The 22,401-nt window shown below is 39.7% G+C and overlaps 2 protein-coding genes and 1 pseudogene across 2 annotated transcripts; all 3 read right to left on the bottom strand.

Annotated features, from left to right (window-relative positions):
• Positions 1 to 7,251: 7,251 nt before the first annotated feature.
• On the bottom strand, positions 7,252 to 8,334 carry LOC133296619 (E3 ubiquitin-protein ligase Os04g0590900-like). Its single transcript, XM_061495638.1, has one exon. The coding sequence runs from the start codon at positions 8,332 to 8,334 to the stop codon at positions 7,252 to 7,254; it is 1,083 nt and encodes a 360-aa protein (XP_061351622.1).
• An 8,512-nt stretch (positions 8,335 to 16,846) lies between these two features.
• Positions 16,847 to 18,588, bottom strand: LOC133296618 (uncharacterized). The gene is made up of 3 exons (XM_061495636.1): positions 18,543 to 18,588; positions 18,321 to 18,481; positions 16,847 to 17,294 (listed from the first exon to the last, which is right to left on the bottom strand). Exons 2-3 carry the CDS (start codon positions 18,449 to 18,451, stop codon positions 16,847 to 16,849), a joined length of 579 nt encoding a protein of 192 aa, XP_061351620.1. The 5' UTR covers positions 18,452 to 18,481; positions 18,543 to 18,588.
• A 1,098-nt stretch (positions 18,589 to 19,686) lies between these two features.
• Positions 19,687 to 20,179, bottom strand: LOC133296615 (probable calcium-binding protein CML11; annotated as a pseudogene).
• Positions 20,180 to 22,401: the final 2,222 nt, after the last annotated feature.

Here is a 22,401-nt window from a genome sequence, read left to right as displayed (position 1 = left end):
TTGCGCGATAGCTTTTTTGCTGCGCGCGTTTCTTGTTGTGCCTCTCCTTTGACTAAATAGTTCCAAATTGGTGTCATCCAAGTCTCTTTATCGTCCAATGGCATGTTGTCATCATCGACCATGGATTGCGCATTTTGGGATGGTTAAGCTTTTTGTTTAGTTACTGCCATTATGATGCTAGGATTGGGGACGCTTTGTTGGATCACAGATCTATTATTTCCTGGCCCTTTTGTGCTGGCTAACTTGGATAAAATGTCAGCTCGTGAGTTTTGCTCTCTGGGGATGTGTTCTATTTTAAAGCTTTGAAATTCTGTCAGTAGCAGTCTCACTTTTTCAAGATATTTTATTATTAATGCTTCTTTCGCCTGGTAATTTCCTTGGATTTGAGCAATTACTAATTGTGAGTCGCTTTTGAGGGTTATGTTTGCTGCCCCCAAGTCTTTGGCCATGGCAAGTCCGGCGAGGACTGCTTCGTACTCGGCTTGGTTATTTGAGGCTTTAAATCCATAGTGGATAGAGTGCTCTACTGTTATGCTTTGTGGGCTTTCCACGATGACTCATGCACCGCTTCCTTTAACATTGGAAGATCCGTCGACAAAAATAACCCACTCCTCACTCATCTCAACCTCCTGTAGGTGTGTCATTTCGACGAGGAAGTCTGCTAATACCTGGGCTTTGATTGCTTGTCGTGGTTCATAGATGATATCGTATTCTGATAATTCTATTGACCATGAAATCATGCGACCTGCCAGATCAGGTTGTCTTAACACCATGAAATCATGCTTCCTTATGTGTTTTTGGGCCTTGGTTGAGCCTATATTTTATCCGGATCAGGTATATACATAACGTATTTTTCAAAGGTGAGGCATAACGATTGATAAATTGATAATTGATATGAAATGTGCTGGGCAAGGGGTATGTTTGGCGTAGAAAAAAACGGAAGAAAAAAAACTATTTGAAATTGTTTGTCCCAAATCTAAATAAAACAAAGTTGAAACTCAAAGGTCGAGAAATAATTTAAAAAAGTTGACATAAACATTTTTAATTTATAAAACTACCTCAATATGAGAAGTACAAACCGTAGACAAAGATCCAAGAAAACATCTACTATAAAAAAAAGGATTATAAGGATATTCCTTTCTAGTATGAAGCTAGAGATTTGTTCTCAATACCTCACCCACTAAAAGGATGAATCACAATTATAGATGATTTAGGGACCATTCTTCCATGCTCCATACATATAATTCTATAATGTTTAGGTGAATTTTCTAAACATGCTGACTTACACTATTACTCATTCCAATGTTTTATTCAAATGTGTAGCCATCTATGTAATTAAGGAGGAATATTCTCCTTTGTTAAAATGTAAAAACACTAACCTTTTAATGTGATTTTAGGAAAAATTTTCAACTCTTTGAAGCAGAGAAGGAAAGATTATGTCTACGAGTGTGTAAATAGATGATTTAGGGACCATTCTTCCATGCTCCATACATATAATTCTATAATGTTTAGGTGAATTTTCTAAACATGCTGACTTACACTATTACTCATTCCAATGTTTTATTCAAATGTGTAGCCATCTATGTAATTAAGGAGGAATATTCTCCTTTGTTAAAATGTAAAAACACTAACCTTTTATTGTGATTTTAGGAAAAATTTTCAACTCTTTGAAGCAGAGAAGGAAAGATTATGTCTACGAGTGTGTAAATTTTATTCTCTGAGGCACTGCAGCCTGTTTTGCATATTGGGATACGTGATAATATTTGTAGTTTTGAAAGGAATGCTTGAATTAAAGGGCTAGGTCCTTTTCTTTTATTTCTCATCAGCTTTCATTTTTGTTTTTTCTGTGTGATTGATAGCTTAATATCCACATTAGAGCCATAACCAAAGAAACAGTCATACATGGATGATTCCTATATAGATCTACCTTTTAGCTCTGTCTATGTACATACATGTGTTAATGGATTTGTGTGGTATCCGGGACACTAGAGGATTCCTGGGTTGGCTAGAAAAGAACATAATTAAATAATTGTCTAATTTTTCTTCTTCTTTTTATGCTATATTTATAGGGATAGGATATTGTAACAATCAAGTAGTGTTACTACTAGGGGTGAAAGTGAGCTGGGCTGAGCCGAGCTTTGCTCCGAAAAGCCCAAGCCTACGTCAAAAATTTTCAATTTGGCCCGGCCCAAGCCTAGTATGAGTCTAACTGTTAGCCTGGTTTTGCCCGTTTATGAAAAAAATAAATGACCTGGCTTGGCCCGTTAACCTGTTAATTTTTAACTTCCAAGCAGAACAATGAATCAACTTTACAAAGTACTCAAATTTTGTTGCTACACCAAAAATCATAATTTTAACGTCCAAACAGAATCATGAATCATAACAAAACTAATACAATATGCATTTAAGTCATTTTCAAAAGCAAAATGCTCAAATTAAATAACATATATTTCATCAGATCCAACAAATAAATTCATATTATGTAAATTAAAATAAACACATGAATCCAACAAACACATTATGATGCTTGTAGTAAGTATAACCTCTGCCAAAAATCTTTTAATATATTCATATACACAATCTAACATGTTGAGCAGGAGCAATTTTACCCTGAACAGTTCCTAACACCCTCTGATGTGCAGCCATCCTTCTCATAATGTAGCATCCCAGTTCCTCCAATAGAGTGATAATCGATTTTGACCTATATCCAACAATCTTGGCATTCCATACCTCTGCCATGTTGTTTGTGATATTATCACATTTCGGCCAGTGGCTGAAATAAGCTTTCACCCAACTTGAGGGCTGAAGGTTATCCAAGTACTTCCATGCAGCCTCATTCTTCCTTTTCAACTGTGCCATTGACGTCTGGAACAGTGGGACAGTGGTGCATCTTGAACATTCCCAGACCATGGCTCGAATTGCCTTGTCTTTCCACTGCTTTATGAAATTCTTCCAAACATGCTGCACACAAAAACGATGATATGCACCATGCATCACCTCTTGCAGTGCTGGAATCAGCCCCTACACACAGACAAAAAAAAAGGTATCACAAACAGATATAGATTGCTGGAACCAGTGCATTTCGTTACTGATTGAAAAAAACGAGGACCATTTAGGTCCCTAGCAATGTTACTCAAGGGTCGTTTTGGTCCCTGACAAAGTGCACGGGCCCCTTATTGGTCCCTGATTTCAGAATTTTAGGACATGAGTTCTTGATGTCCAAATCAACAAAATACAGCACTAAGTGTAAAAAACAGTAGTGCATTACAGAAATGCACTGCATGAATTGGATGAGGAATGTAAAAATACAGGTAAGTCATCCACTAATCCATTTACATAGGTTAGGACCCCTTTATCATCTCTCTTCAACACACCCCCATGATGATACCTTATAACTATATATTCATCCATCTGAAAGAAAAAATACACCATGACAGTTACTATCCATTTGCAACAATTCTATTTTAACAACTTCCACAAACCAATCATATTTTCACAACAATTCTAGCCATTTGCATAGAATGTTAACACACCGGGTTGTAAATTGCAACAAAAAAATCTCACATTTACAATAAGCTTAACAATTACAATAAGTTCATGCGAACATCAGGGTCCACAAAGCAATTTGACAATGCCAATAACCATATACATCACCCTCAACACTGCCGTGTAACCATAAAACCCAGTAACGTGCAAAAAAATTTCACCTTTACAAATTATGCATGCACTAAAAAATTGGGGACCACAAAGCACTAAAAAATGGCAATAAACTATACAACCCGGTAGTGAGACCACATACATAAAAAAGTGTTTTTTTTTTTTAAAAACCCTAACCATAATAACACACAATGGAGCGCACATGGGGGACCATCATCCAACAAAGAATAGACAACATGAAGTGAGGGGAGACCACAAATATTGAAGAATTTCTAAAAAAAAACTTACCTTAATGCATGTAAGAAAACTGGCACACTCGAACTTCCCTTCACCACCACAGAACCAGCCTTTCGACAACCTTCAATGTCCACGCTCGATTGTCTTCCCTGCAACCACGGTCTTCGACAACCCTCACCGTTCAACGAAGCTTCTAGTGGAGGTCAACAATGGTGTTCCAATAATATGCAAAGACTTAGTGAAATAAGAACGGTTCTCCACGGTAACTTGTGTTAGTGCCTCTTGTTTTCACAAATATAAAACGACGTCGTGCAGAAAATTGGAAAGCTATGTACCCTTTTGGAAGAAAACGTCGTCGTTCAGCGTTCCAACGTGTCAACCGTCCAGTCCACGTTAGACACCGTTAGTTTGACCGTGACAGAGGAGTTGACAGAAGGACTAACGTGTCCCTTTTTTGTAATTTTAGGGACCAATTTGGTCCTTTTTTATTGCTAAGGACTAAAAAGGACTTCGTGGATATTGTCAAGGACCAAAAATGGTGTTTACTCTACAAATTATACAATCGAATTTCCCTTTCGGTTGTTTGAAGGAAAGCATGGTTCCTCTTCGACCAGAATTTAATTCTAATCGGTATTGCATGGCTGTCTATCTGTAGGCGGTGGACCATGTGAGCTGGTTGGCGAGATAAGAGGCCTGTGGTCTGTGACTGAGACTGAGCGTGGGCGTGAAAGTTTCTCTACTGACTGGTAGAAGCAGTGTTGAGTGTCGGTCCACGCGAGTTGACCGATTGGAGGTGGCGACCGGTGTGGTGATTCAAGTTGATGGTTAAGATTTTGAATCAAAGGGTTGTTGCCAGGACCGGATTGTTTGCCGACCGATACATTCGTGCGAAGCGATATGTGCTGGTGACCGAGCGGGCCGAGCTGGTGACTGGGTGCTCCAACTCCTGGGCGACTGTTACTCTACACCGAGGTTGTTATTTTCTTTTGGGCGATTACTACCTTCTGGGCGGTTTCTTCAACTCCTGGGCGATTGATCTCACGTTTTTCTGCCTTTGTACGTCTTGATGGTTGGTTGAGTGAACATTTATTGTCTTTGCTGGTTTGGTTAACTCGGGCATATTTCGCTTCAGAGTTGTCGGTTGGAGAGTTCAATCTGATGGTGCCTTTTCAACACACCTTATTGGTCGGCAAGTGGCGGGTTGCTGTGGTGTTGGTTGTTCTTGATCGCCCAGTTGTACAGAGGGGTTGGTCGACACAATATTTGATCCATGATTTGGACCCTTTGGTGTTGAGATGCTGGAAGTTTGAGTAAACTGGGAGAAAAGAGAGTCTCGTGCTTTCTCAGAGCTTCCGGTAAAAGAATGGGAATCAGAATTTATGGTTCCCCACATACGGCGCCAATGTACTCATAGTGGTACATAAATATCTTCCATGGAAGGTGAAGTATGTTGATATAGGGGTGTCCATAGTAGTCATGGTAGAGACCAAGACACTAGTGGAGCTTTCCATGTATGTGCTCAAGGGGGGAGTATGTGTGTATGACAGCATATGAGAGAAGTGGGGAAGAAGAAGATCCTCTCTCCATGTGTGAGAGGGGTATTTAGAGAGGAGAGTCCTCTCTTGCATGGGGGCTTGAGCTGGTCAGCCCATGAGCTGTCTCATCAAACTGTCCCCTGTCAATGTACAGGGCAGCAGTGCATGAAGAGAGAGATGTCCCAGTGAAGAGCCTCTATGACTTGCCATGGGTGCCCTCTAGAATGTTCTAGATGTGGGCTTTAAACGATTGAATCTATCTTATGGACCTTAGTAAGTAGCATCCGAAACACTAACAAAAAAATATGGATGCGCTTCCAGGAGAATCTGAACATTCATGGCCTGACCCAATTACAGTAACAACTGGATACAGTTACTTAAGGGCATACATTGCCACGCGCCAATAATTAAAAGGGCTGTGGGACCTGATTGCAATTCTCTGACTCCATGTCTCATTCTGGCACCACCCATTCGATGGACACCTTATGGCTTCCTCCAAAATCTGCGTCACACAAAAACAAGTGGTCTATTAAATAGGTTGAAAAGGATAAATATAGTTTACCCATTTGCCTTGTATGAGTACAGATATAGACAATTGGGATTGGTAGGTCCAATTCGCGTAATGTCAAGATCTTATACGAATATGAAAATTCAAATATGTTATGGATTGTTTATTCGAGTAAAAATTCTTAACGCTAAAATGATTTATTTATTATATGGCTTACCATGACAGATAACTTGTTAAATTAATAAATATATGAATAACCATACACTAATATCATTAGTGTTTCTCATATTGTAGAGTGTGTGAGACCAAATTTTTTTTTCTCTCTTCTTTTCATTATGCCTCATGTGGACTCCATAAACTTTCATGTGTAGAAAATAATTTTCTCATCTCCTACGACATAAAAAATATTAATCCCTAAATTAATATATAAAAATAGATAAATATATAATTATACAATTATTTAATTCAAACGAGTTAATTGCGAGTTAATTTTGGAATGCAAAACGAGAAACACTTTATTAATTTGATTCTTTCAGCAATTTATTTATCAATTTAAAATGAAAAGATGCGCACCTTATCCCATGCATAACTTGTGCAAAACTCAGCGCATGTCTACCTTTTGTCGTGCTTTGCAAGAAGCGTATGGGGTAATGTTTGATTTGAACCTGCATACATGCGCAGTTTGAATGCGAACATCTCATATGCATGTTTTCACGTTAGATTGATAAATTGTTGAGCTTTTGGGTTAAGGAGGGAAAAATGTTTCAGTATACAGGCTAAAGAGCCAGTAGCGACATCACAATTTTTTTTCCGTGTTAGTTGCTGGTCCCGTAAATTCGATATCAATACAAAAATCGAGTGCCTTTGTTTGGGTCATATTATGTCCCATCTAAAATTATCACCCCATATGTGAAACATTGATTTATTAGTATGCTGTGTGAGTGAATTTATGTTAGCTTTTCACTTTTAAGTTTAGAAAATCGAAACCGATGGTGGAGCAGAGATGCTACTGAAAAAAGAGGAGTTTGAGGTGCCCAGAAGAACCTTTCCCTTCATGGAAGAAGGGAAACATGTCATTTGACTTTTAATGAAACGTATAATTTGCTGTTAATTCATGGATCCAAATTACAACCAAAAAAGATAATCTTAAAATGGTGGTTTTTTGTTCTTTTGTTTTATTCTTCCCCAGCTATTACTATGATCACACTGGCTAATATACCGTAACAGATTAAATCATATTTTGTAGGATATTTACAATAAAATTTCGTCAATCTCATTTTCTTAATAATAATATAAGAGAGAAAAAGGAAATTCTCAGACAGGGATAATTCCCTGTCTTCCTCTGTCACTTCTGCTAAGTGAGAAACTTCCACTGGAAAACGATCTCTTCATTGCAATTGGGCTCAATACACAATGCAACACCCTTCTTTTATAGCTTGACTTGCTACTTTCTCCTCGCAATCTCTTTGATGTTCCAGCTTCTACTTGAGAATCTTCCTCTTGATTTATATGAATAACATTAGCAATTGAAAGACCACTATGAAACGAATGATCCATAGACACTGACCTTCTAATGGATTCATATCCTTCTTCTCTAATCTCAATTATTCCGTGCCTGCCTTGCAAATTACCCAAATCACTAAAAGCACGCAATTCTTGCTTCGGATCACTTCTACCATGATGTATTATGCTTTCTTCTTCCACCACACCAGATTCATTGCCACTCCCAACAGCTACATTTTCACTTGAATGTTGATTTTCTGATGAAGTTTCATTCCTTGAAGGGAGCTCTATCACTTGGGCTGGAATCTGAAGCACTGAAGCATTGAAAGTGAATATGCTAGAACGACAAAGAGGGCAACTAGAGTGAGATTTGAGCCATGTGTCAATGCAAGGAGGATGAAAAACATGGTTGCACTTTGGCAATAGTTTGACCATTTCATTGTCTTGAAACTCACTGAGACAAACAGAACAATCCGTGAATCCACCAAAACCTTCACCTTTTTTGTACTTAAAAACTTCAATGGACTTGATGAGAGCATCATCTAGGCCTGTGGTTGAAACATGCCAGGGTTCATGGATTGAGGGGTTGTGATTATCTTGCAATTCATCATTTGGGTCAGGGTTGTCTCTGCGTGCAGATTGTCTGTGGCCACAGTACTTGGATATTATAGCATAGTAAGTTACAAGAAGAAAAGCAGTGGCCAAGATCCCAATGATTGCAATAACAAGAGGGGAAAATTTTGGGCTTGAATCATCATCAGGGTATTCAAAGGGCGGTGGGGGAGGATAGACTATGTAACACCACTGTGGACAGTACAAGCTACAAAATCCTTGAGAACAGTCTTTGCTGTTCATATATGGAATCCAAGTTCTTGGATTTCCAAGAGAAGCCATGGAGACACTATATACTAATGCATCAACAATCTTAGAATCATGGTTTTCTATGTCTTCCTGCTAAGGCAAGTAAATTTTTCACTTTGAGAGAACAGAAAGAAGCTCCTACTAATAGAGCATGCTATAAACCATGGTACCTTTGAGAACCGAAGAACTGGACTTACATAATGTAGCAGCAAGCAGAAAAGTAACAAACAAGCTTTTGCAGTAAGAAAACATATACAAGACTTATATATAGTGTGTGTAAATAAATGGGTGAATAAGTTGTCATAGCAATTTTCACCAAAAAAAAAAAAAAGAAGTTGTCATAGCAATGATTAGAAGCATAGGTGCAAGATAAAGGGCAATGCTCTTACGGAGTTTCGTGCAAGAGAAAGGGCAAGCAGACAGAGAGACTAAACGCAAGTTCCTTTCAAAAGGAAAGAAACGTGAAAAAGGGGCCAAAGGCTTTGATGGAAAGCAAGGCAATGGCAAAAATTAAAATGGGAGCTCTCTGATGGGTATATTTTAACTTTTCTTTTCAATACTTCTTTTGCTTTTGCTATTCATGGCTTTCTCTATTCTCTAGTTTATCTTTCTTGGTTAAAATTTTTTGTTGACTAAGGAGGTGGGTACTGATGTTGGTTGGGAATTTATTAAAATGATCAATGCTTTTTTCTTTAATTTCTTTTGTCCTACTACTATCCAATTGCGTGAGGTTTTAGTCATTTATGAATTGTGAAGTAAACAAATCCTTATAGATCAAAAACTTCATTAATGCTTGTATAGCTATGTGTGGAGCTAATTTGGCCGTCAAGTTTGTTTTACCTGACACGGAAGTGGAGTTAAGCTATAAATTTCAGGACTTTTTGCTTTCAATGTATAACTTAGGCTATTATGCATCACCTAACATAATTCTTTTTTTTGTAGAAATCAGAAATATATCTTCAAAATTTGTGCCATGTTTTGAATACTTGAATGTAAGCAGATCACAATGTTCATTAAACAAGATTTCACAAAGGAAAGCAACGAATCTATTTGTTGGGAACACTGGTCCTTCTGCTATTTAATGAGATATAGAGCTCCATTGTCTCTTTTCTATGCATCATATCTCCTTTGTAGGATTTTAGCATGTTACTATCCTATTCTACTTTGCTTATGTTCTCCCCTTTATACCAACAGTGAGTATCTTTCTCTCCCATAACTAAAGGCCACGTTTGGTACTAACTTCTTTGTAAATAACTATTCCAATATTAAACTACTTGTTGGGGAGCTCTAATCCTTTAAAATTCATGAATAAGACCCTAAGTTACACGAAAACTAAGATCTTTACTCATTTGGTAACCTAATTATACTGCTAGTCAACTTGACATTATGAGAACACATTCCGGAAGGAATAAAGGTGCAGTGAAAAAAACAGGGTATGTGTGTTTTAAAGCAAGTTATGGTCAATTATAGCTGTCACTTTTCACCGAGCACTTAAGCCAACGATTTGCTCAAAACTAGGGGCCATATCTTCTCTTTTCAACTTCACTTGATGGGTGGCTTTACACTACGAAACCACACCATTATCTAGTTAGATATCATATTTAAGACGCCACTTGTACTGTCTAGGCGGTCCCAGAACTAGTTATACCCTTAATTTATACAGGAGGTGTGGTAGGATTGGTTGAATCTGTGGATCTAGCCATCTTGTGGTCACTATGCAAAGGAATGTACCTTATTTCTCTTCCTTTAATGCACTTTAATTTTCAACTCTACTTTCACCACATACCACACTTCAAGTGGTTTCGGGTCAACTAATTTTAGGAATATGTTCTTATAAGTAGCAGATTACTTCATACGAATCAAGAGAAACTAATTAGAAATACATGTTTGACATGCTTTTGGTATATCGTGGTATCGTTATGATACGGACCACTTCACAATCACACTAAAACAGTAGAGCAATAACACCAATTGCAACTATATTCATTATAAATTGACCAGAAACAGAATTACAGTAATACAAGCTTCAGTTTCAACAGCAATAACAAGCTATAAGGGAAATTACAGAGTCATATAGCTCAACTCTCTCATTACAAATCCACAACAGAAATGCTGAAATTGAAATTACAAGCAGAAAGGAAATGATAGTTGTGAAGCAGTTGGAGAGGCTCCACTCTCTCCCAAGGTCCAAGTTCTCAATTCAGGTTCCAGATAATTCTCTCTCACATCAGCAGCCTTCATTTATCCTCCCCACGCACGTTCTATTGCGTTTCCTCATTCGGTTGCAACAGAATTGCTGAGTCAGCATCAACAACAGGGTCTTTGTTGATTGGGCCTTGATCAACAGCCTCAGTTGTGCCTTGATCAGCAGCCTCAGTTGTAATCCATACCCTTCTATTCTTGTCCCTCTTGTATACCCGATTGGGCTTGGGTTGGTTGGGCTGGGTTGCATCAATACTCCCCCCCAATTCAAGCACCTTGTCCTCAAGGTGGAAGTGAGGGAATTGTTTGTTGATGACATCAAATGGCTCCCATGAATTTTCGAACTCAGGTAATTACTGTCATTTGAGAAGTACTTGCAACTCTCCAGTACTGGACAGCCGCCATTGGATTAATTTTTCTGGTTCCACAATCAACTCCCAATCTTCGGAAAGGGCTGCTGGTAAAGGTTGAGCATTTGGCACTGGAGCCATAGCCTTCTTGAGCAAGGAAACATGGAAAACTGGATGGACCAGACAGCTTCTTGGCAGTTGGACCTTATAGGCCGCTTCACCAATCTTCTCCAAAACAACATAAGGGCCATAATACCTGGGGCTTAATTTTTCAGTAACTCTCTGTGCGATAGTTTTGAGCCTATAAGGCTAAAGCCGCAGATAAACGAGGTCACCTGGGATAAATTGGACATTTTTTCTATGTTGATTAGCATGCACAGTCATACGGTTTTGGGCTTGCACCAAATTTTTTTGCAAATCAAAGTGCATCAACTGCAGATGCGTAATTCTCACTTTTCAACAAATGGGGAGGGTCTCTGCCATAGAGGGCCTTGAATGGAGTCATGCCCGTGGCCTCCTTGTAGGTGGTGTTGTACCAGAACTCAGCCCAAGGGAGCCACTTGGGCCATTGCTTGGGCTTAGGCCCACAGAAACACCTTAAATAAACCTCCAAACACCTGTTGACTACCTCCGTTTGACCATTAGTTTGCGGATGGTAGGCAGTGCTATAGTGCAATTTGGTGCCTGCACTTTTGAACAAATCCATCCAAAAAGAGCTCATAAAGACTCTATCTCTATCAGAGACAATAGTGGCTGGAAACCCATGAAGCCGCACCACCTCCCTCACAAATAAATCAGCAACGTCCCTTGCTATATAGGGGTGTTTAAGAGGTAGAAAGTGGGCATATTTAGTGAAACGATCTACAAAAACCAAGATCGTATCAAGCCCCATAGCCCTTGGCAGCCCCCCAATGAAATCCATAGAAATATCATTCCACACCTTCTCAGGGATGGGCAACGGTTGCAGCAACCCTGCTGGGGTCAGATTCTGGGCCTTGCTTTGTTGGCAAATTATACAAGCTGCCACATACTCCCTAACTGTTCGTTTCATACCCTCCCAATATACCAAGCCAGCCAGCCTTTTCTATGTTCTAAAGTAACTAGAATGTCCTCCAAAGTTGGAGTCATGGAATTCATGGAGAAGGGTAGAAATAAACTTGGAATTTTGAGGTAATACTAACCTTTCATTGTAATACAACTTGCCCTCCCTCAACTTGAAACCTGGATGAGCTTCCCTATCGATTAGCAAAGCTTGTATAATGCCCCTGAGCTTACTGTCATCATGTAGCTCCTTCTCCAAGTCCTCCAATGCTAGTAGCTGTAACCTGGTGATACTGTCTAGCTGCATTTGCCTAGAGAGTGCATCGGCAATCAAATTCTCCTTGCCAGGGTAATATTGTATCTCGAAGTCAAACCCAAGTAACTTCACAGCCCATTTTTGTTGCTCCTCATTTAGCACTGCTTGATCCGTCAAAAACTTCAAACTCTTCTGATCAGATTTGATGACAAAATGCCTCCCATCAAATAGTGCTTCCATTTTTGCATAGCAACGACTATGGCCATGAGCTCTTTCTCATAGACCGATTTTCCTTGTGCTCGTGAAGAGAAACTTTGACTCAAAAACGCAATAGGCCTGTTACCCTGCATCAAAACAGCCCCTATCCCTTTTTCTAACGCATCTGTTACCACGGTAAATAACTTGGTAAAATCAGGCAAAGCCAAAACAGGGACCGTACTCATCTTTTCCTTTAACAACTCGAAGGTCCTCTCTGCCTCTTCAGTCCAATGGAAGGCATCCTTCTTAAGCAGCTCCGTCAGTGGTTTTGCAATCTTCCCATAGTCTTGCACAAACCTCCGATAGTACCTTGTGAGTCCCAAAAACCCCTGCAACCCCTTGATGTTCTTGGGTGCTAGCCACTGCCTCATAGCCCGGACCTTGCTAGGGTCGGCACTAACTCCTTGGGCCGTTATAACATGCCCCAAGTACTCCATTTGATCCTTACCGAAGCTGCATTTCTTCCTACTACACACTAGAGAGTTAGACCGCAAAACTTCAAATATCAGACGCAAGTGTCCCAAATGTTCCCTCTTGCTTTTACTGTAAATCATGATATCGTCAAAAAACACTAATGCAAACTTCCTCAGAAAGGGCCGAAGAAAATCATTCATAAGAGCTTGAAATAACGAAGGGGCATTTGTTAAACCAAAGGGCATTACCAGGTACTCGTAATGCCCTTGATCTGTTCTAAAGGTTGTCCTTGGTATATCTTCTTCGCGCATCCTGATCTGATGGAACCCAGAATTCAGGTCGAGCATAGAAAAAATCATTGAGCCTCCAAGCTCATCTAGCAACTCATCAACAACTGGAATTGGAAATTTATCCCGAATGATCAACTTGTTTAGGGCTCTGTAGTCAACACAGACCTTCCAACTCCCGTCCTTCTTCTTAACAAGGATCATCGGGCTGGAATAGGGGCTGGTGCTTGGTCTAATCAACCCATCCCCTAGTAACTCAGCTACCAGACTCTCTATTTCATATTTCTGATAGTGGGGGTACCTGTATGGACGTATGTTAGGTGCCATGCTCCTTGGCTTTAGATTGATTGCATGGTCCTGTTGCCTTCTTGGTGGTAACCCAGTAAGCTTTTGGAAGACATCCTCGAACTCAGCCAGCAACCCTTCCAAATCTTCCCATGGAGTGTCATCCCCTGTGCCTCTTTCCTCCTCTGACCTTAGGAAAAACCCCTAACAGTGATCATGCAAGGCCTTTACCACAGATTTTAACGAAGCCTCTGAACGGAACAGTGAGGAATCCCCCTTGATAGAAATCTCCCAATCCTGATTCATAAACTTCAGAGTTAGGTCCTTCAAATTAGCCTTGATCTCTCTGAGCTGAGTCAGCCACTCGAGCCCTAGAACGACGTCTGTACTCCCCAAATCAAAGATGTAAAAGTCTTGTACAATCATCGTTCCCTGAAGCGAAATGGTGACCCCCTTGCATACCCCTTGATAGCATACCTTATGACTGTCACCCACTTCCACGTTATACGATTGGGTTTCGATAACGACCAGTCCCAACCTCTCGGTCGCTCCTTTTCCTATGAAGTTGCTCGAAGCTCCACAATCGATCATCACAACGACCTTCGATCCCTAAATTTCTCCTCATGCCTTAAGTGTTTGGTTTGAAGCGAGCCCTAGCAAGCATTGCATTGAGAGATGCATGGCAGTCGCGTCGTCCTCCTTAGGTAGGTCTTCTCCTTCGTGACCAGTGTAACATCCCAAGCGCTGACGAGGGCAGGGAGTGATCGCCGATGCAAAGAGGCACGGACAAGGAGCGGCTCCTGACAGGCTTCCAGCGAGGGGTTACATGCATGAATGGATCGAATCGACACTTGAAAGAGAGGGATTCCAAAGGCTGTGCAGGTATAAGACTGCACAGTTTGGGATAGCTTATATGAATTAATTGGTACTACCTACGTTAACAAGATGCATCTGCTTTTTGGTAGCTCGGATCGGAAGAACTCCACAGTTAAGCGTGCTTGACTTGGAGCAATTCTAGGATGGGTGACCTCCTGGGAAGTTTTTCCGGGAAGTGTGCGAGTGAGGAAAAAGCACACTGAAAAGTCTCGTGTTAGTATGTGGGGATAGTCATTGATTCTTGAAGCGGTCGGGCGTTACAACCACTGACCTCAGCCTCAACCCCCTGTCCTTCATCGTCGTTCTCGTCTTCGACGATCATCACTTGGAGTTGCTTGAACGGGCATCTATGAGTCGGATTCCATCGTCTGTTGCAAGTAAAACATAGTCCCTTAGCCTGACGATCCCTGACTTCCGCCGGTGAGAGACGCTGATTGTTGCTCGTCTGACTCTCCGTCGCGAGTCCAGCACTGCTGTGTGCGTTGACGGTGCCAGACGACCCCTTCGTGGCCTCCATTCGCATTTGCTCTTCGTTTGGTGCTCTAGTTGACTGATTTAGGTTATTTGAGTTGGTTTGCCCCATGACCCGACTCGGATTGGAAGGATTAAAAGAGCCCGACCCGCTCCAGTTACTTCCCCTATAGGTATACTGGCCAGCCCAATTACGTTGGGTCTGATTCCCCTTGCCTGGCCCCGTTGGCCCAACCTGTCCTCCTGTCCCCACGCCTTCGTCCCTCAACGCGTCATTCCTCTTCTCTATTTTCAGAGAATACTTCATCATCTCCGATAAGCTGATGTTGCGACTCATCATCAGTTCCTCGCGAACGCTATAGCGTACGCCATTAAGCCACGCCCCTTTCAACAGCTCCTCATCCTCAAAACGCAATGCACCAATCACCTTCTCATATTCACATCTGAACTCCGCCACCGTTCCCATCTATTTGAGTGTATACAAAGCCCTATAAGGGTTGTCCAGAGCTTCCAGTTGGAACCTGCTCAAGACTTCTCGTCGAAAAAATTCCCAACTCGTGTTTGGGTTGTTTATTTCCCACCATAGATACCACTGCAAGGCTTCCCCTTCCAGCCTCCAGCGTCACCATAACCCCTGCTAACTTGTCTTCTTCAGCTAAACCGTTGACATTGAAATACCTCTCTACTTTATTTATCCATCCATACACGTCCTCTCCGTGAAACAAGGGTATTTCTAAACGCCTGGTCGTCGAAATGACCGGATTCAATCTCTGTCCATGCATTCCAGATGTTTCCCTATTAGAACCATTGTTCTCTTCGTGAGAACCACTACCCCTTGGTCTCGCCATTTTGTCCAGTCTCTGAAGGATTTGTACCACACATGTTTTGCTAGCCTCCATTCTCCTTAGTATCTCAACGTTTTGAGCTTCGATCCTGCGCAGCCTTTCCTCCATAGCTTCAACACGATTTTCCATATTTCTAGTGACGACCATCCCACAGAGCTCCTAGATCAGAGCTCTGATACCAATTTGATACGGACCAGTTCACAATCACACTAAAACAGTAGAGCAATAACACCAATTGCAACTATATTGATTATAAATTGACCAGAAACAGAATTACAGTAATACAAGCTTCAGTTTCAATAGCAATAACAAGCTATAAGGGAAATTACATAGTCATATAGCTCAACTTTCTCATTACAAATCCACAACAGAAATGCTGAAATTGAAATTACAAGCAAAGGGGAAATGATAGTTGTGAAGCAATTGGAGAGGCTCCACTCTCTCCCAAGGTTCAAGTTCTCAATTCAGGTTCCAGATAATTCTCTCTCACATCAGCAGCCTTCATTTATCCTCCCCACGCACGTTCTATTGCGTTCCCTCATTCGGTTGCAACAGAATTGCTGAGTCAGCATCAGCAACAGGGCCTTTGTTGATTGGGCCTTGATCAGCAGCCTCAGTTGTAATCCATACCCTTCTATTCTTGTCCCTCTTGTATACCCGATTGGGCTTGGGTTGGTTGGGCTGGGTTGCATCACGTTACTATGAGAGTATTCCAGTAGATTGCAAATTGATAGAAAATCATACTAAATAATTTTATTCTCTAAGAACATTGTTTTTTCAAATATATAGCTACGAATTCTGACTGTCTGACCAAAAACTTTTACAATGGTACGGCCTAACATCCTCTACCATGATGGTCTAAAAATCTCATTTAGGAATATAGGAATGTAACCTCTTATTTGTACTGTAATGGCCGGTCCAGTGGATTAGGTTAGTGTGGCACATCCGGAACATTTATACGGCAAGGCTGCTTGTAACAAAGCATTTTTTGAAAGAAAAAAAAATTAAAAGATAAAAAATGTCCTCTATTATTAATCAACAGAATGATTATCTGCCATATCATCAGCAGTTAGTTCTTTAAACCAAAACAAAAAACAAATGCATCACAGCTCAACAGTATACAAACTCCAAAGAGAATTAAAAAGAAAAAAACAAATTGTTCGGTCAGGGAAAGAATATATAAAGCCGCTTCCATATTCAATGATCATTTTCCAGTATCTCACACACCAATGTACTCCCCACTAGAAAAGAAATTAGCCGTTAGTTTTGCAGCATGAATTGCATGATGTCATTCCTAATAACACCCCCTAACCAATTTTCTCTGTAGTTTGGTCTAAAAACATAAGGAGCATAGATGTTGAAGTGTCGGCTATGTGTAATAGTCCCAGCAGGACTTGGTGGTCGCGTCATCCTTGCAATGGTGGGGAATGGCTTTAGCCATATTCTTGATGATGAGTTAAATAAATTACTATCAGAGTCCCTCTTGAATAATCGATAGTGACCAAGAGTTTTTTGGTTGGAAGTACGAGCTGCAATTAGCTTTGACATTCTTATACTTGAGCTAGTACGATCGGTGGGTAATACAGATGGTTTCATTTGATACGGCCATCGCAAAATGAATTTCCCCATATTCCGACCTACTTTTATGTCACTTTCTTGAATGTTCCGATGAACTTTTATTGCTACATCAAATACATCGCGTGTTCGTCTGTGAAGTGCCAAAACATGAAGACCACCAATAAAGAAATTGTAATTTGGCAGAGCTAATAGCTATTAAGATAAACAGATAGAATTGATATGTTCATGGCAAAGGCAAAGCAGTGGAAAAGAAAAAGAGGAAAATGAAAGATCACACAATTATGACTTCTCAAAGATTTTCAAGTCATATAAAACTAAGAATCTAATGTATGAAAAGTTAAATTAGGATTATACGAAATCAGAACATAACGGTTTCTTAAAAACATGATTCTTGATATCTCAAAAGTTGTCGTGTTTCCTATTAAAGGTCCTACAAACTTTGAAGGACTAGGATTTATGTGGCTCACACCACTCCTTGTTTATAAGGCAAGTAGTATAGAGTGATTATTTCACACATCTGGCTCGCTAAACTTATCAACCTAATAAACCAAATGATGGAGCTCAACTGACTAAGTGAGAGTGAGAATATATGATTGATTCTCCCTGGTATCATCTTTGGAAGGGATTTAAAACTTTAATCTTGGGACTTATCCCGTCGGACTAGTTACGAAAGAATAAAACTATTAGAATATTTCAAAAAAAAAAAAAAAACACTTATCAACCTAAAAAAAAACACTTATCAACCTAATTTCCTTCTCATCATAGGTTTTACAGATATCCAATCCCAAACAAAAGAATCTCTTAACGAAGTTGATGTATATAATGCCCGTAAAACTACAATAGATTGAAGTCTACAATAATTAAAAAAAATAAAAATTCTAACATATAATGCTTACCTGAATTTTCAAGTCATATAAAATTAAAAAAGTGAAAACGTGACTATTCCTTACCTGCATTTTTCCAATTTTAAGCAGGAAGCATCACCATGAAATAAATAAACTCTTCCCCGACCACTTTTCCATCTTCATTCTTAACTTGAATAACAGAACGAACAAATAGAATATAACAACAACTAAAGTTTATCCCACTAGGTGTAGCCAGCTAGAAAGAACAAAACAAATAGAATGGCTATAAAAAATGAAAAAAAGAAGAGTACCGGTTAACAAATTGACGAAAGTTGGAGTGCTTAGGGGTTATGATCCTGCGCTGAATCCTAAGAGCCAGCTTGTAAGTCCGCTTCAGGCCCAAAAAATAAGCAGTTGCCAGTGAAATCTCCCACAGCACCATGATCCTTTTCTCTATCTCTCTTTTTCTTACCTGAATGGTTTGCGTTTTAGGCCTATCCTCTGCTGAATATTTAACCCATATACATTGTTACCTGAGTTTTCAAGGTCCTTTGCCTGTTGCGCAAGTTTCTTTACCGTCTTATTTGCACTTGGGTTGGGAGCCGCCACAACTTACGAGCGCAGTGACGTGTTTTCTTTTCCTTTTCACTTTCCCCTAACAAAACGTAATTCCTGCCGTTAGGTTTGTTTCGCTATTACTTCATCTCAGCAGTTGCCTATTGTAACAAAACCTATGAGCTTCTCATCCTATTGTCAAGGCCCACATTGAGCGCAGCCCATTGTCAAAATTGTGGGCCTTTAGACATTTTACGCAAAATTTGAAAACTTTTTAGGATTTTATTATTTTCCTTTTACATAAGATAGTTATCTAAAGAAAATGGGTGGGTCTCACCATTACAAGAAAAAAGAAAAAAGAAATGTGAGATGCGAAAATCAAAGCGAGAGAGTAAGAGAGAAGTTATCTTCTTCTTTTTTTTGTAACTGATCTTAATTACCTCTTTGAGGCGAATCAGAACCCTCCGGTATCCTCACGGGTTCGACTCTTTGAGCCGCCTATGGGACTAATCCAGAGTTCGAGTGCAAGTCCAAGGATTACGGTACTTATGCCCTCCCCAGATAGTGTTGGTGGGATTCAAACTGAGGTCCTCTCCCATCACTCAGTCCTTATGCTACCAACTGAGCTACCACACTTGGGTGGAGAGAAGTTATCTTATGTAAAATGAGAGTAATATTTTCTAACTTTTTACGGGATAAATTTAGGGCAAAAGATCGATTTTATTAAATTATGTAGTAAGATGCGCAGGGATGGTTGGGGTTGTCGTCGTAAGGGGTAGGAATACGTTAAAGTCTATAAATAAGTTTTGTACCCAACAAAAAAAAAGAAAAAAAAAGTCTATAAATAAGTCAATAAGCTTATCTCTAAATAAGCTAAAAGGGGCTTTTTGACCCTTTTGTCCCTCATTAATTAATTAATAACCATTTTGCCGCTTACCTAGAACTATCTACAAATCTGCCTCTCTTTAATCGATTAACTTGAATATTTAATCGATTAAATAGTCAAAATAGACAAAAATAGTTGACTCGAGATTTAATCGATTAAATATCCCTCTTTAATCGATTAAATCTTCTTCCCAGATCTTCTTCAATCTTCAACCTCTAAATAGGCTGAGTGGGTTGTTAAGCCCATGAATTATCAAAAGCAGCAGAAGTTATAGCCTGAGCAAACTCCTGATAACTGATTCTGCCATCACCATCAGTATTAGCCTCCTTAATCATCCCAGTCAACGCCTCCGCCGTGAGAGCATGGCCCAAGTCTTGCCATAGAGTGAGCCAACTCTGCCGCAGTGATGAACCCATTTCCATCTCTATCAAATATTCTAAACAGCTGCCTCAACTGCTCCTCAGAGTACGGCGACTTTGTCGGTAGAAGCTCTGGCGCCACCAACGCCACAAACTCCGAAAATTCTACAAGTCTGTTGTTGTTGGTATCATCCTTCTGAATAAAGCTCTCTAATTGCTCATGGCTTGGCTTCAAACCCAATGAATGTAGAAGCGAACTTAACTCCAATTGTGTGAGGCTTCCGTCGTTGTCCCGATCGAATGAACAGAAAATCTCACGTAACTTCGCGATTTGCTCGTCATCCAAATTCACAGCTTGTTTCTTGCTCATTTCTTTTTGTGACTTATTCAAACACTATTTTTGAAGAAAACTAGATTATCCAATAGTACAGTGTGCAGTGTTCTAATGGATGGATGGATAGATAGATAGATAGATAGATACCTTTTTGTCTAAAATGTTCAGATCGAAGTGTTTAGTTTGTCAGAAAGTTAAAATAGAACATCAGAAACCTGCTAGTTTACTTCAGCCACTAGATATACTAGAGTGGAAATGGGAGAGCATCTCTATGGATTTTGTTATAGGGTTTCCTCGGACTCAGGTTGGTTAAGATTTTATTGGGTTATTGTGGATAGACTTACAAAGTTTGAACATTTTCTGCCAGTGCGAGTAGATTTCTCTACGGAGAGACTAGCAAAACTTTATGTGAATGAGATTGTAAGGATCCACGGGATTCCGGTTAGTATTGTCAGTGATCGGGACCCAAAATTTACTTCGCGCTTTTGGGAAGCTTTGCAACAGGCTTTTGGCACTCAGCTCAGGCTAAGCACTGTGTATCACCCGCAGACTGATGGTCAAACTGAGAGGACCATACAGACACTTGAGGATACGTTGAGAGCTTGCACACTGGAGCAGGGTACTGCTTGGGACAGATACTTGTCATTGGTGGAATTATCGTATAATAATAGTTTTCATTCCAGTCTGGGCATGGCACCGTATGAGGCATTGTATGGACAGAGATGTCGGACTCCTACTTATTGGACTGAGGTTGTAACACCCCGTGTATACCCGGTTTGTTAACATGTCATCGTATTAAGCTACGCTTAATTAAAAATGTGGAATAAACTTTTCTTTTCAATTATGATATCATTAATATTACCAAGTTGATTACTTAATCCTTTTTCATAAATATGTAAATTGTAATAAAGCTAAATTCATTGAATAACCTCATAATATAAATATGTGAGTATCTAAGTCACGAAACTACAACCCGTAGTCCGAACCATAATTTTGATACATTAATACAACTTGAATCTAAAATAAGACATAGTCAATCAATATGGCATGGACAACCCACATACTCACCAAATAAGGCAACAAGGCCCAACAGAGTCTCAACAATACAAACAGAATCAAAAAGATAGCCATATCAGCATCCAATCATAACGGTAATAATAGCTAGCATATCACAAGTCCCGTATCCGAATATCAATATCCGGATATTTCCAACCCCATATCCGGATATTTCGCGACAGAATGCAGTTTCTGCATTTCGCGAGATATCACTCCCAAGGTTCCATTTTTAACACATAAGGACGTCCAAGCATGCATTTTTATACCCTTTTAGGTTCATGATCATGTTAGTTACTTAAATAACTCATTAACAAGCCAAGACTCAACCTTTAAGCAATGAAAACTCATGATCAAGGTAGGTGAAGCTTACCCAAGGTTCAAAACTCAGAAAAGATTGCTTTTGGAGCTCACCAATCAACTCCAAAGGTTCTGACTTTGAAGGTGCACGAAAATGGCACACCACAATGGTTCTTTCTCTTCAAAGGTGGCTTCTTGAAGCCACACAAGCAAGGAACAATGTCTCCACAACACTCAATCAAGTGGCAGCCCCCAAATTCTGAAAACACAACCTACTCACACCCTCAAGACCTCATTTTCCTCCCACAGAATGCTTGATCACACTTATTTATGGAGTTTTGGTGAAGAAAGTATGAAAAAATGCTACTTGGAAGGTCAAGAAATGGTGGAGAAGGAAAGGGCAGCAACTCACACTCATAACCCACGTAGAAAGGCTGATTATGGCCTAGGGTTGTGTGCAAAAAGAGTATATATAGGCAGTTTAAGTTTAAGCATACTGTATTAGAACTAATAGCTACGCTTAGTATTTTAATCCCAAACTTAGAATTCTGAACCTAGCTATTTTTCTAAGATTTTGTCATATTTTTATTTTATTTTTCACAGTACTTTTCTGTTATGCTCTTTTACTTAGCCAGTATTAGTTCTGGCACCAGTTCTCATTATTTTGACTCCAAACTTGTTATAGAAGTCCTATATATTATTCTAGTAATATATACACACTTTTCATACTTTTCCGAGATACTTCGTCGGTACGCATTTATAACGTGGAGCAGAACTGGTATCTGCACTTTTCGTCAGAAAAGCAACTTTCAACGTTATTAACCACTTACCATAATTATTTAAGCCTTCTCATAATTATTAGAGTCAATTATGGAATTATTTCATTAATCTCATATTTAATTAAT

This window comes from Gastrolobium bilobum, unplaced genomic scaffold (genome assembly GCF_033153095.1).
Source record: "Gastrolobium bilobum isolate Gb01-03AN ecotype WA unplaced genomic scaffold, APGP_CSIRO_Gbil_v1 utg97034, whole genome shotgun sequence".
NCBI lineage: Eukaryota > Viridiplantae > Streptophyta > Magnoliopsida > Fabales > Fabaceae > Gastrolobium > Gastrolobium bilobum.
This window is presented reverse-complemented; position numbering and strand designations above follow the sequence as displayed.

Bases quoted from the DNA above. Each gene is read 5' to 3' on its own strand.
- LOC133296619 (XM_061495638.1), bottom strand. From the start codon at position 8,334: ATGGCTTCTCTTGGAAATCCAAGAACTTGGATTCCATATATGAACAGC.
- LOC133296618 (XM_061495636.1), bottom strand. From the start codon at position 18,451: ATGGTGCTGTGGGAGATTTCACTGGCAACTGCTTATTTTTTGGGCCTG. The intron at 17,295-18,320 runs GTACTCTTCTTT...GGCACTTCACAG, and splicing joins TTTCGTCAATTTGTTAACCG to ACGAACACGCGATGTATTTG.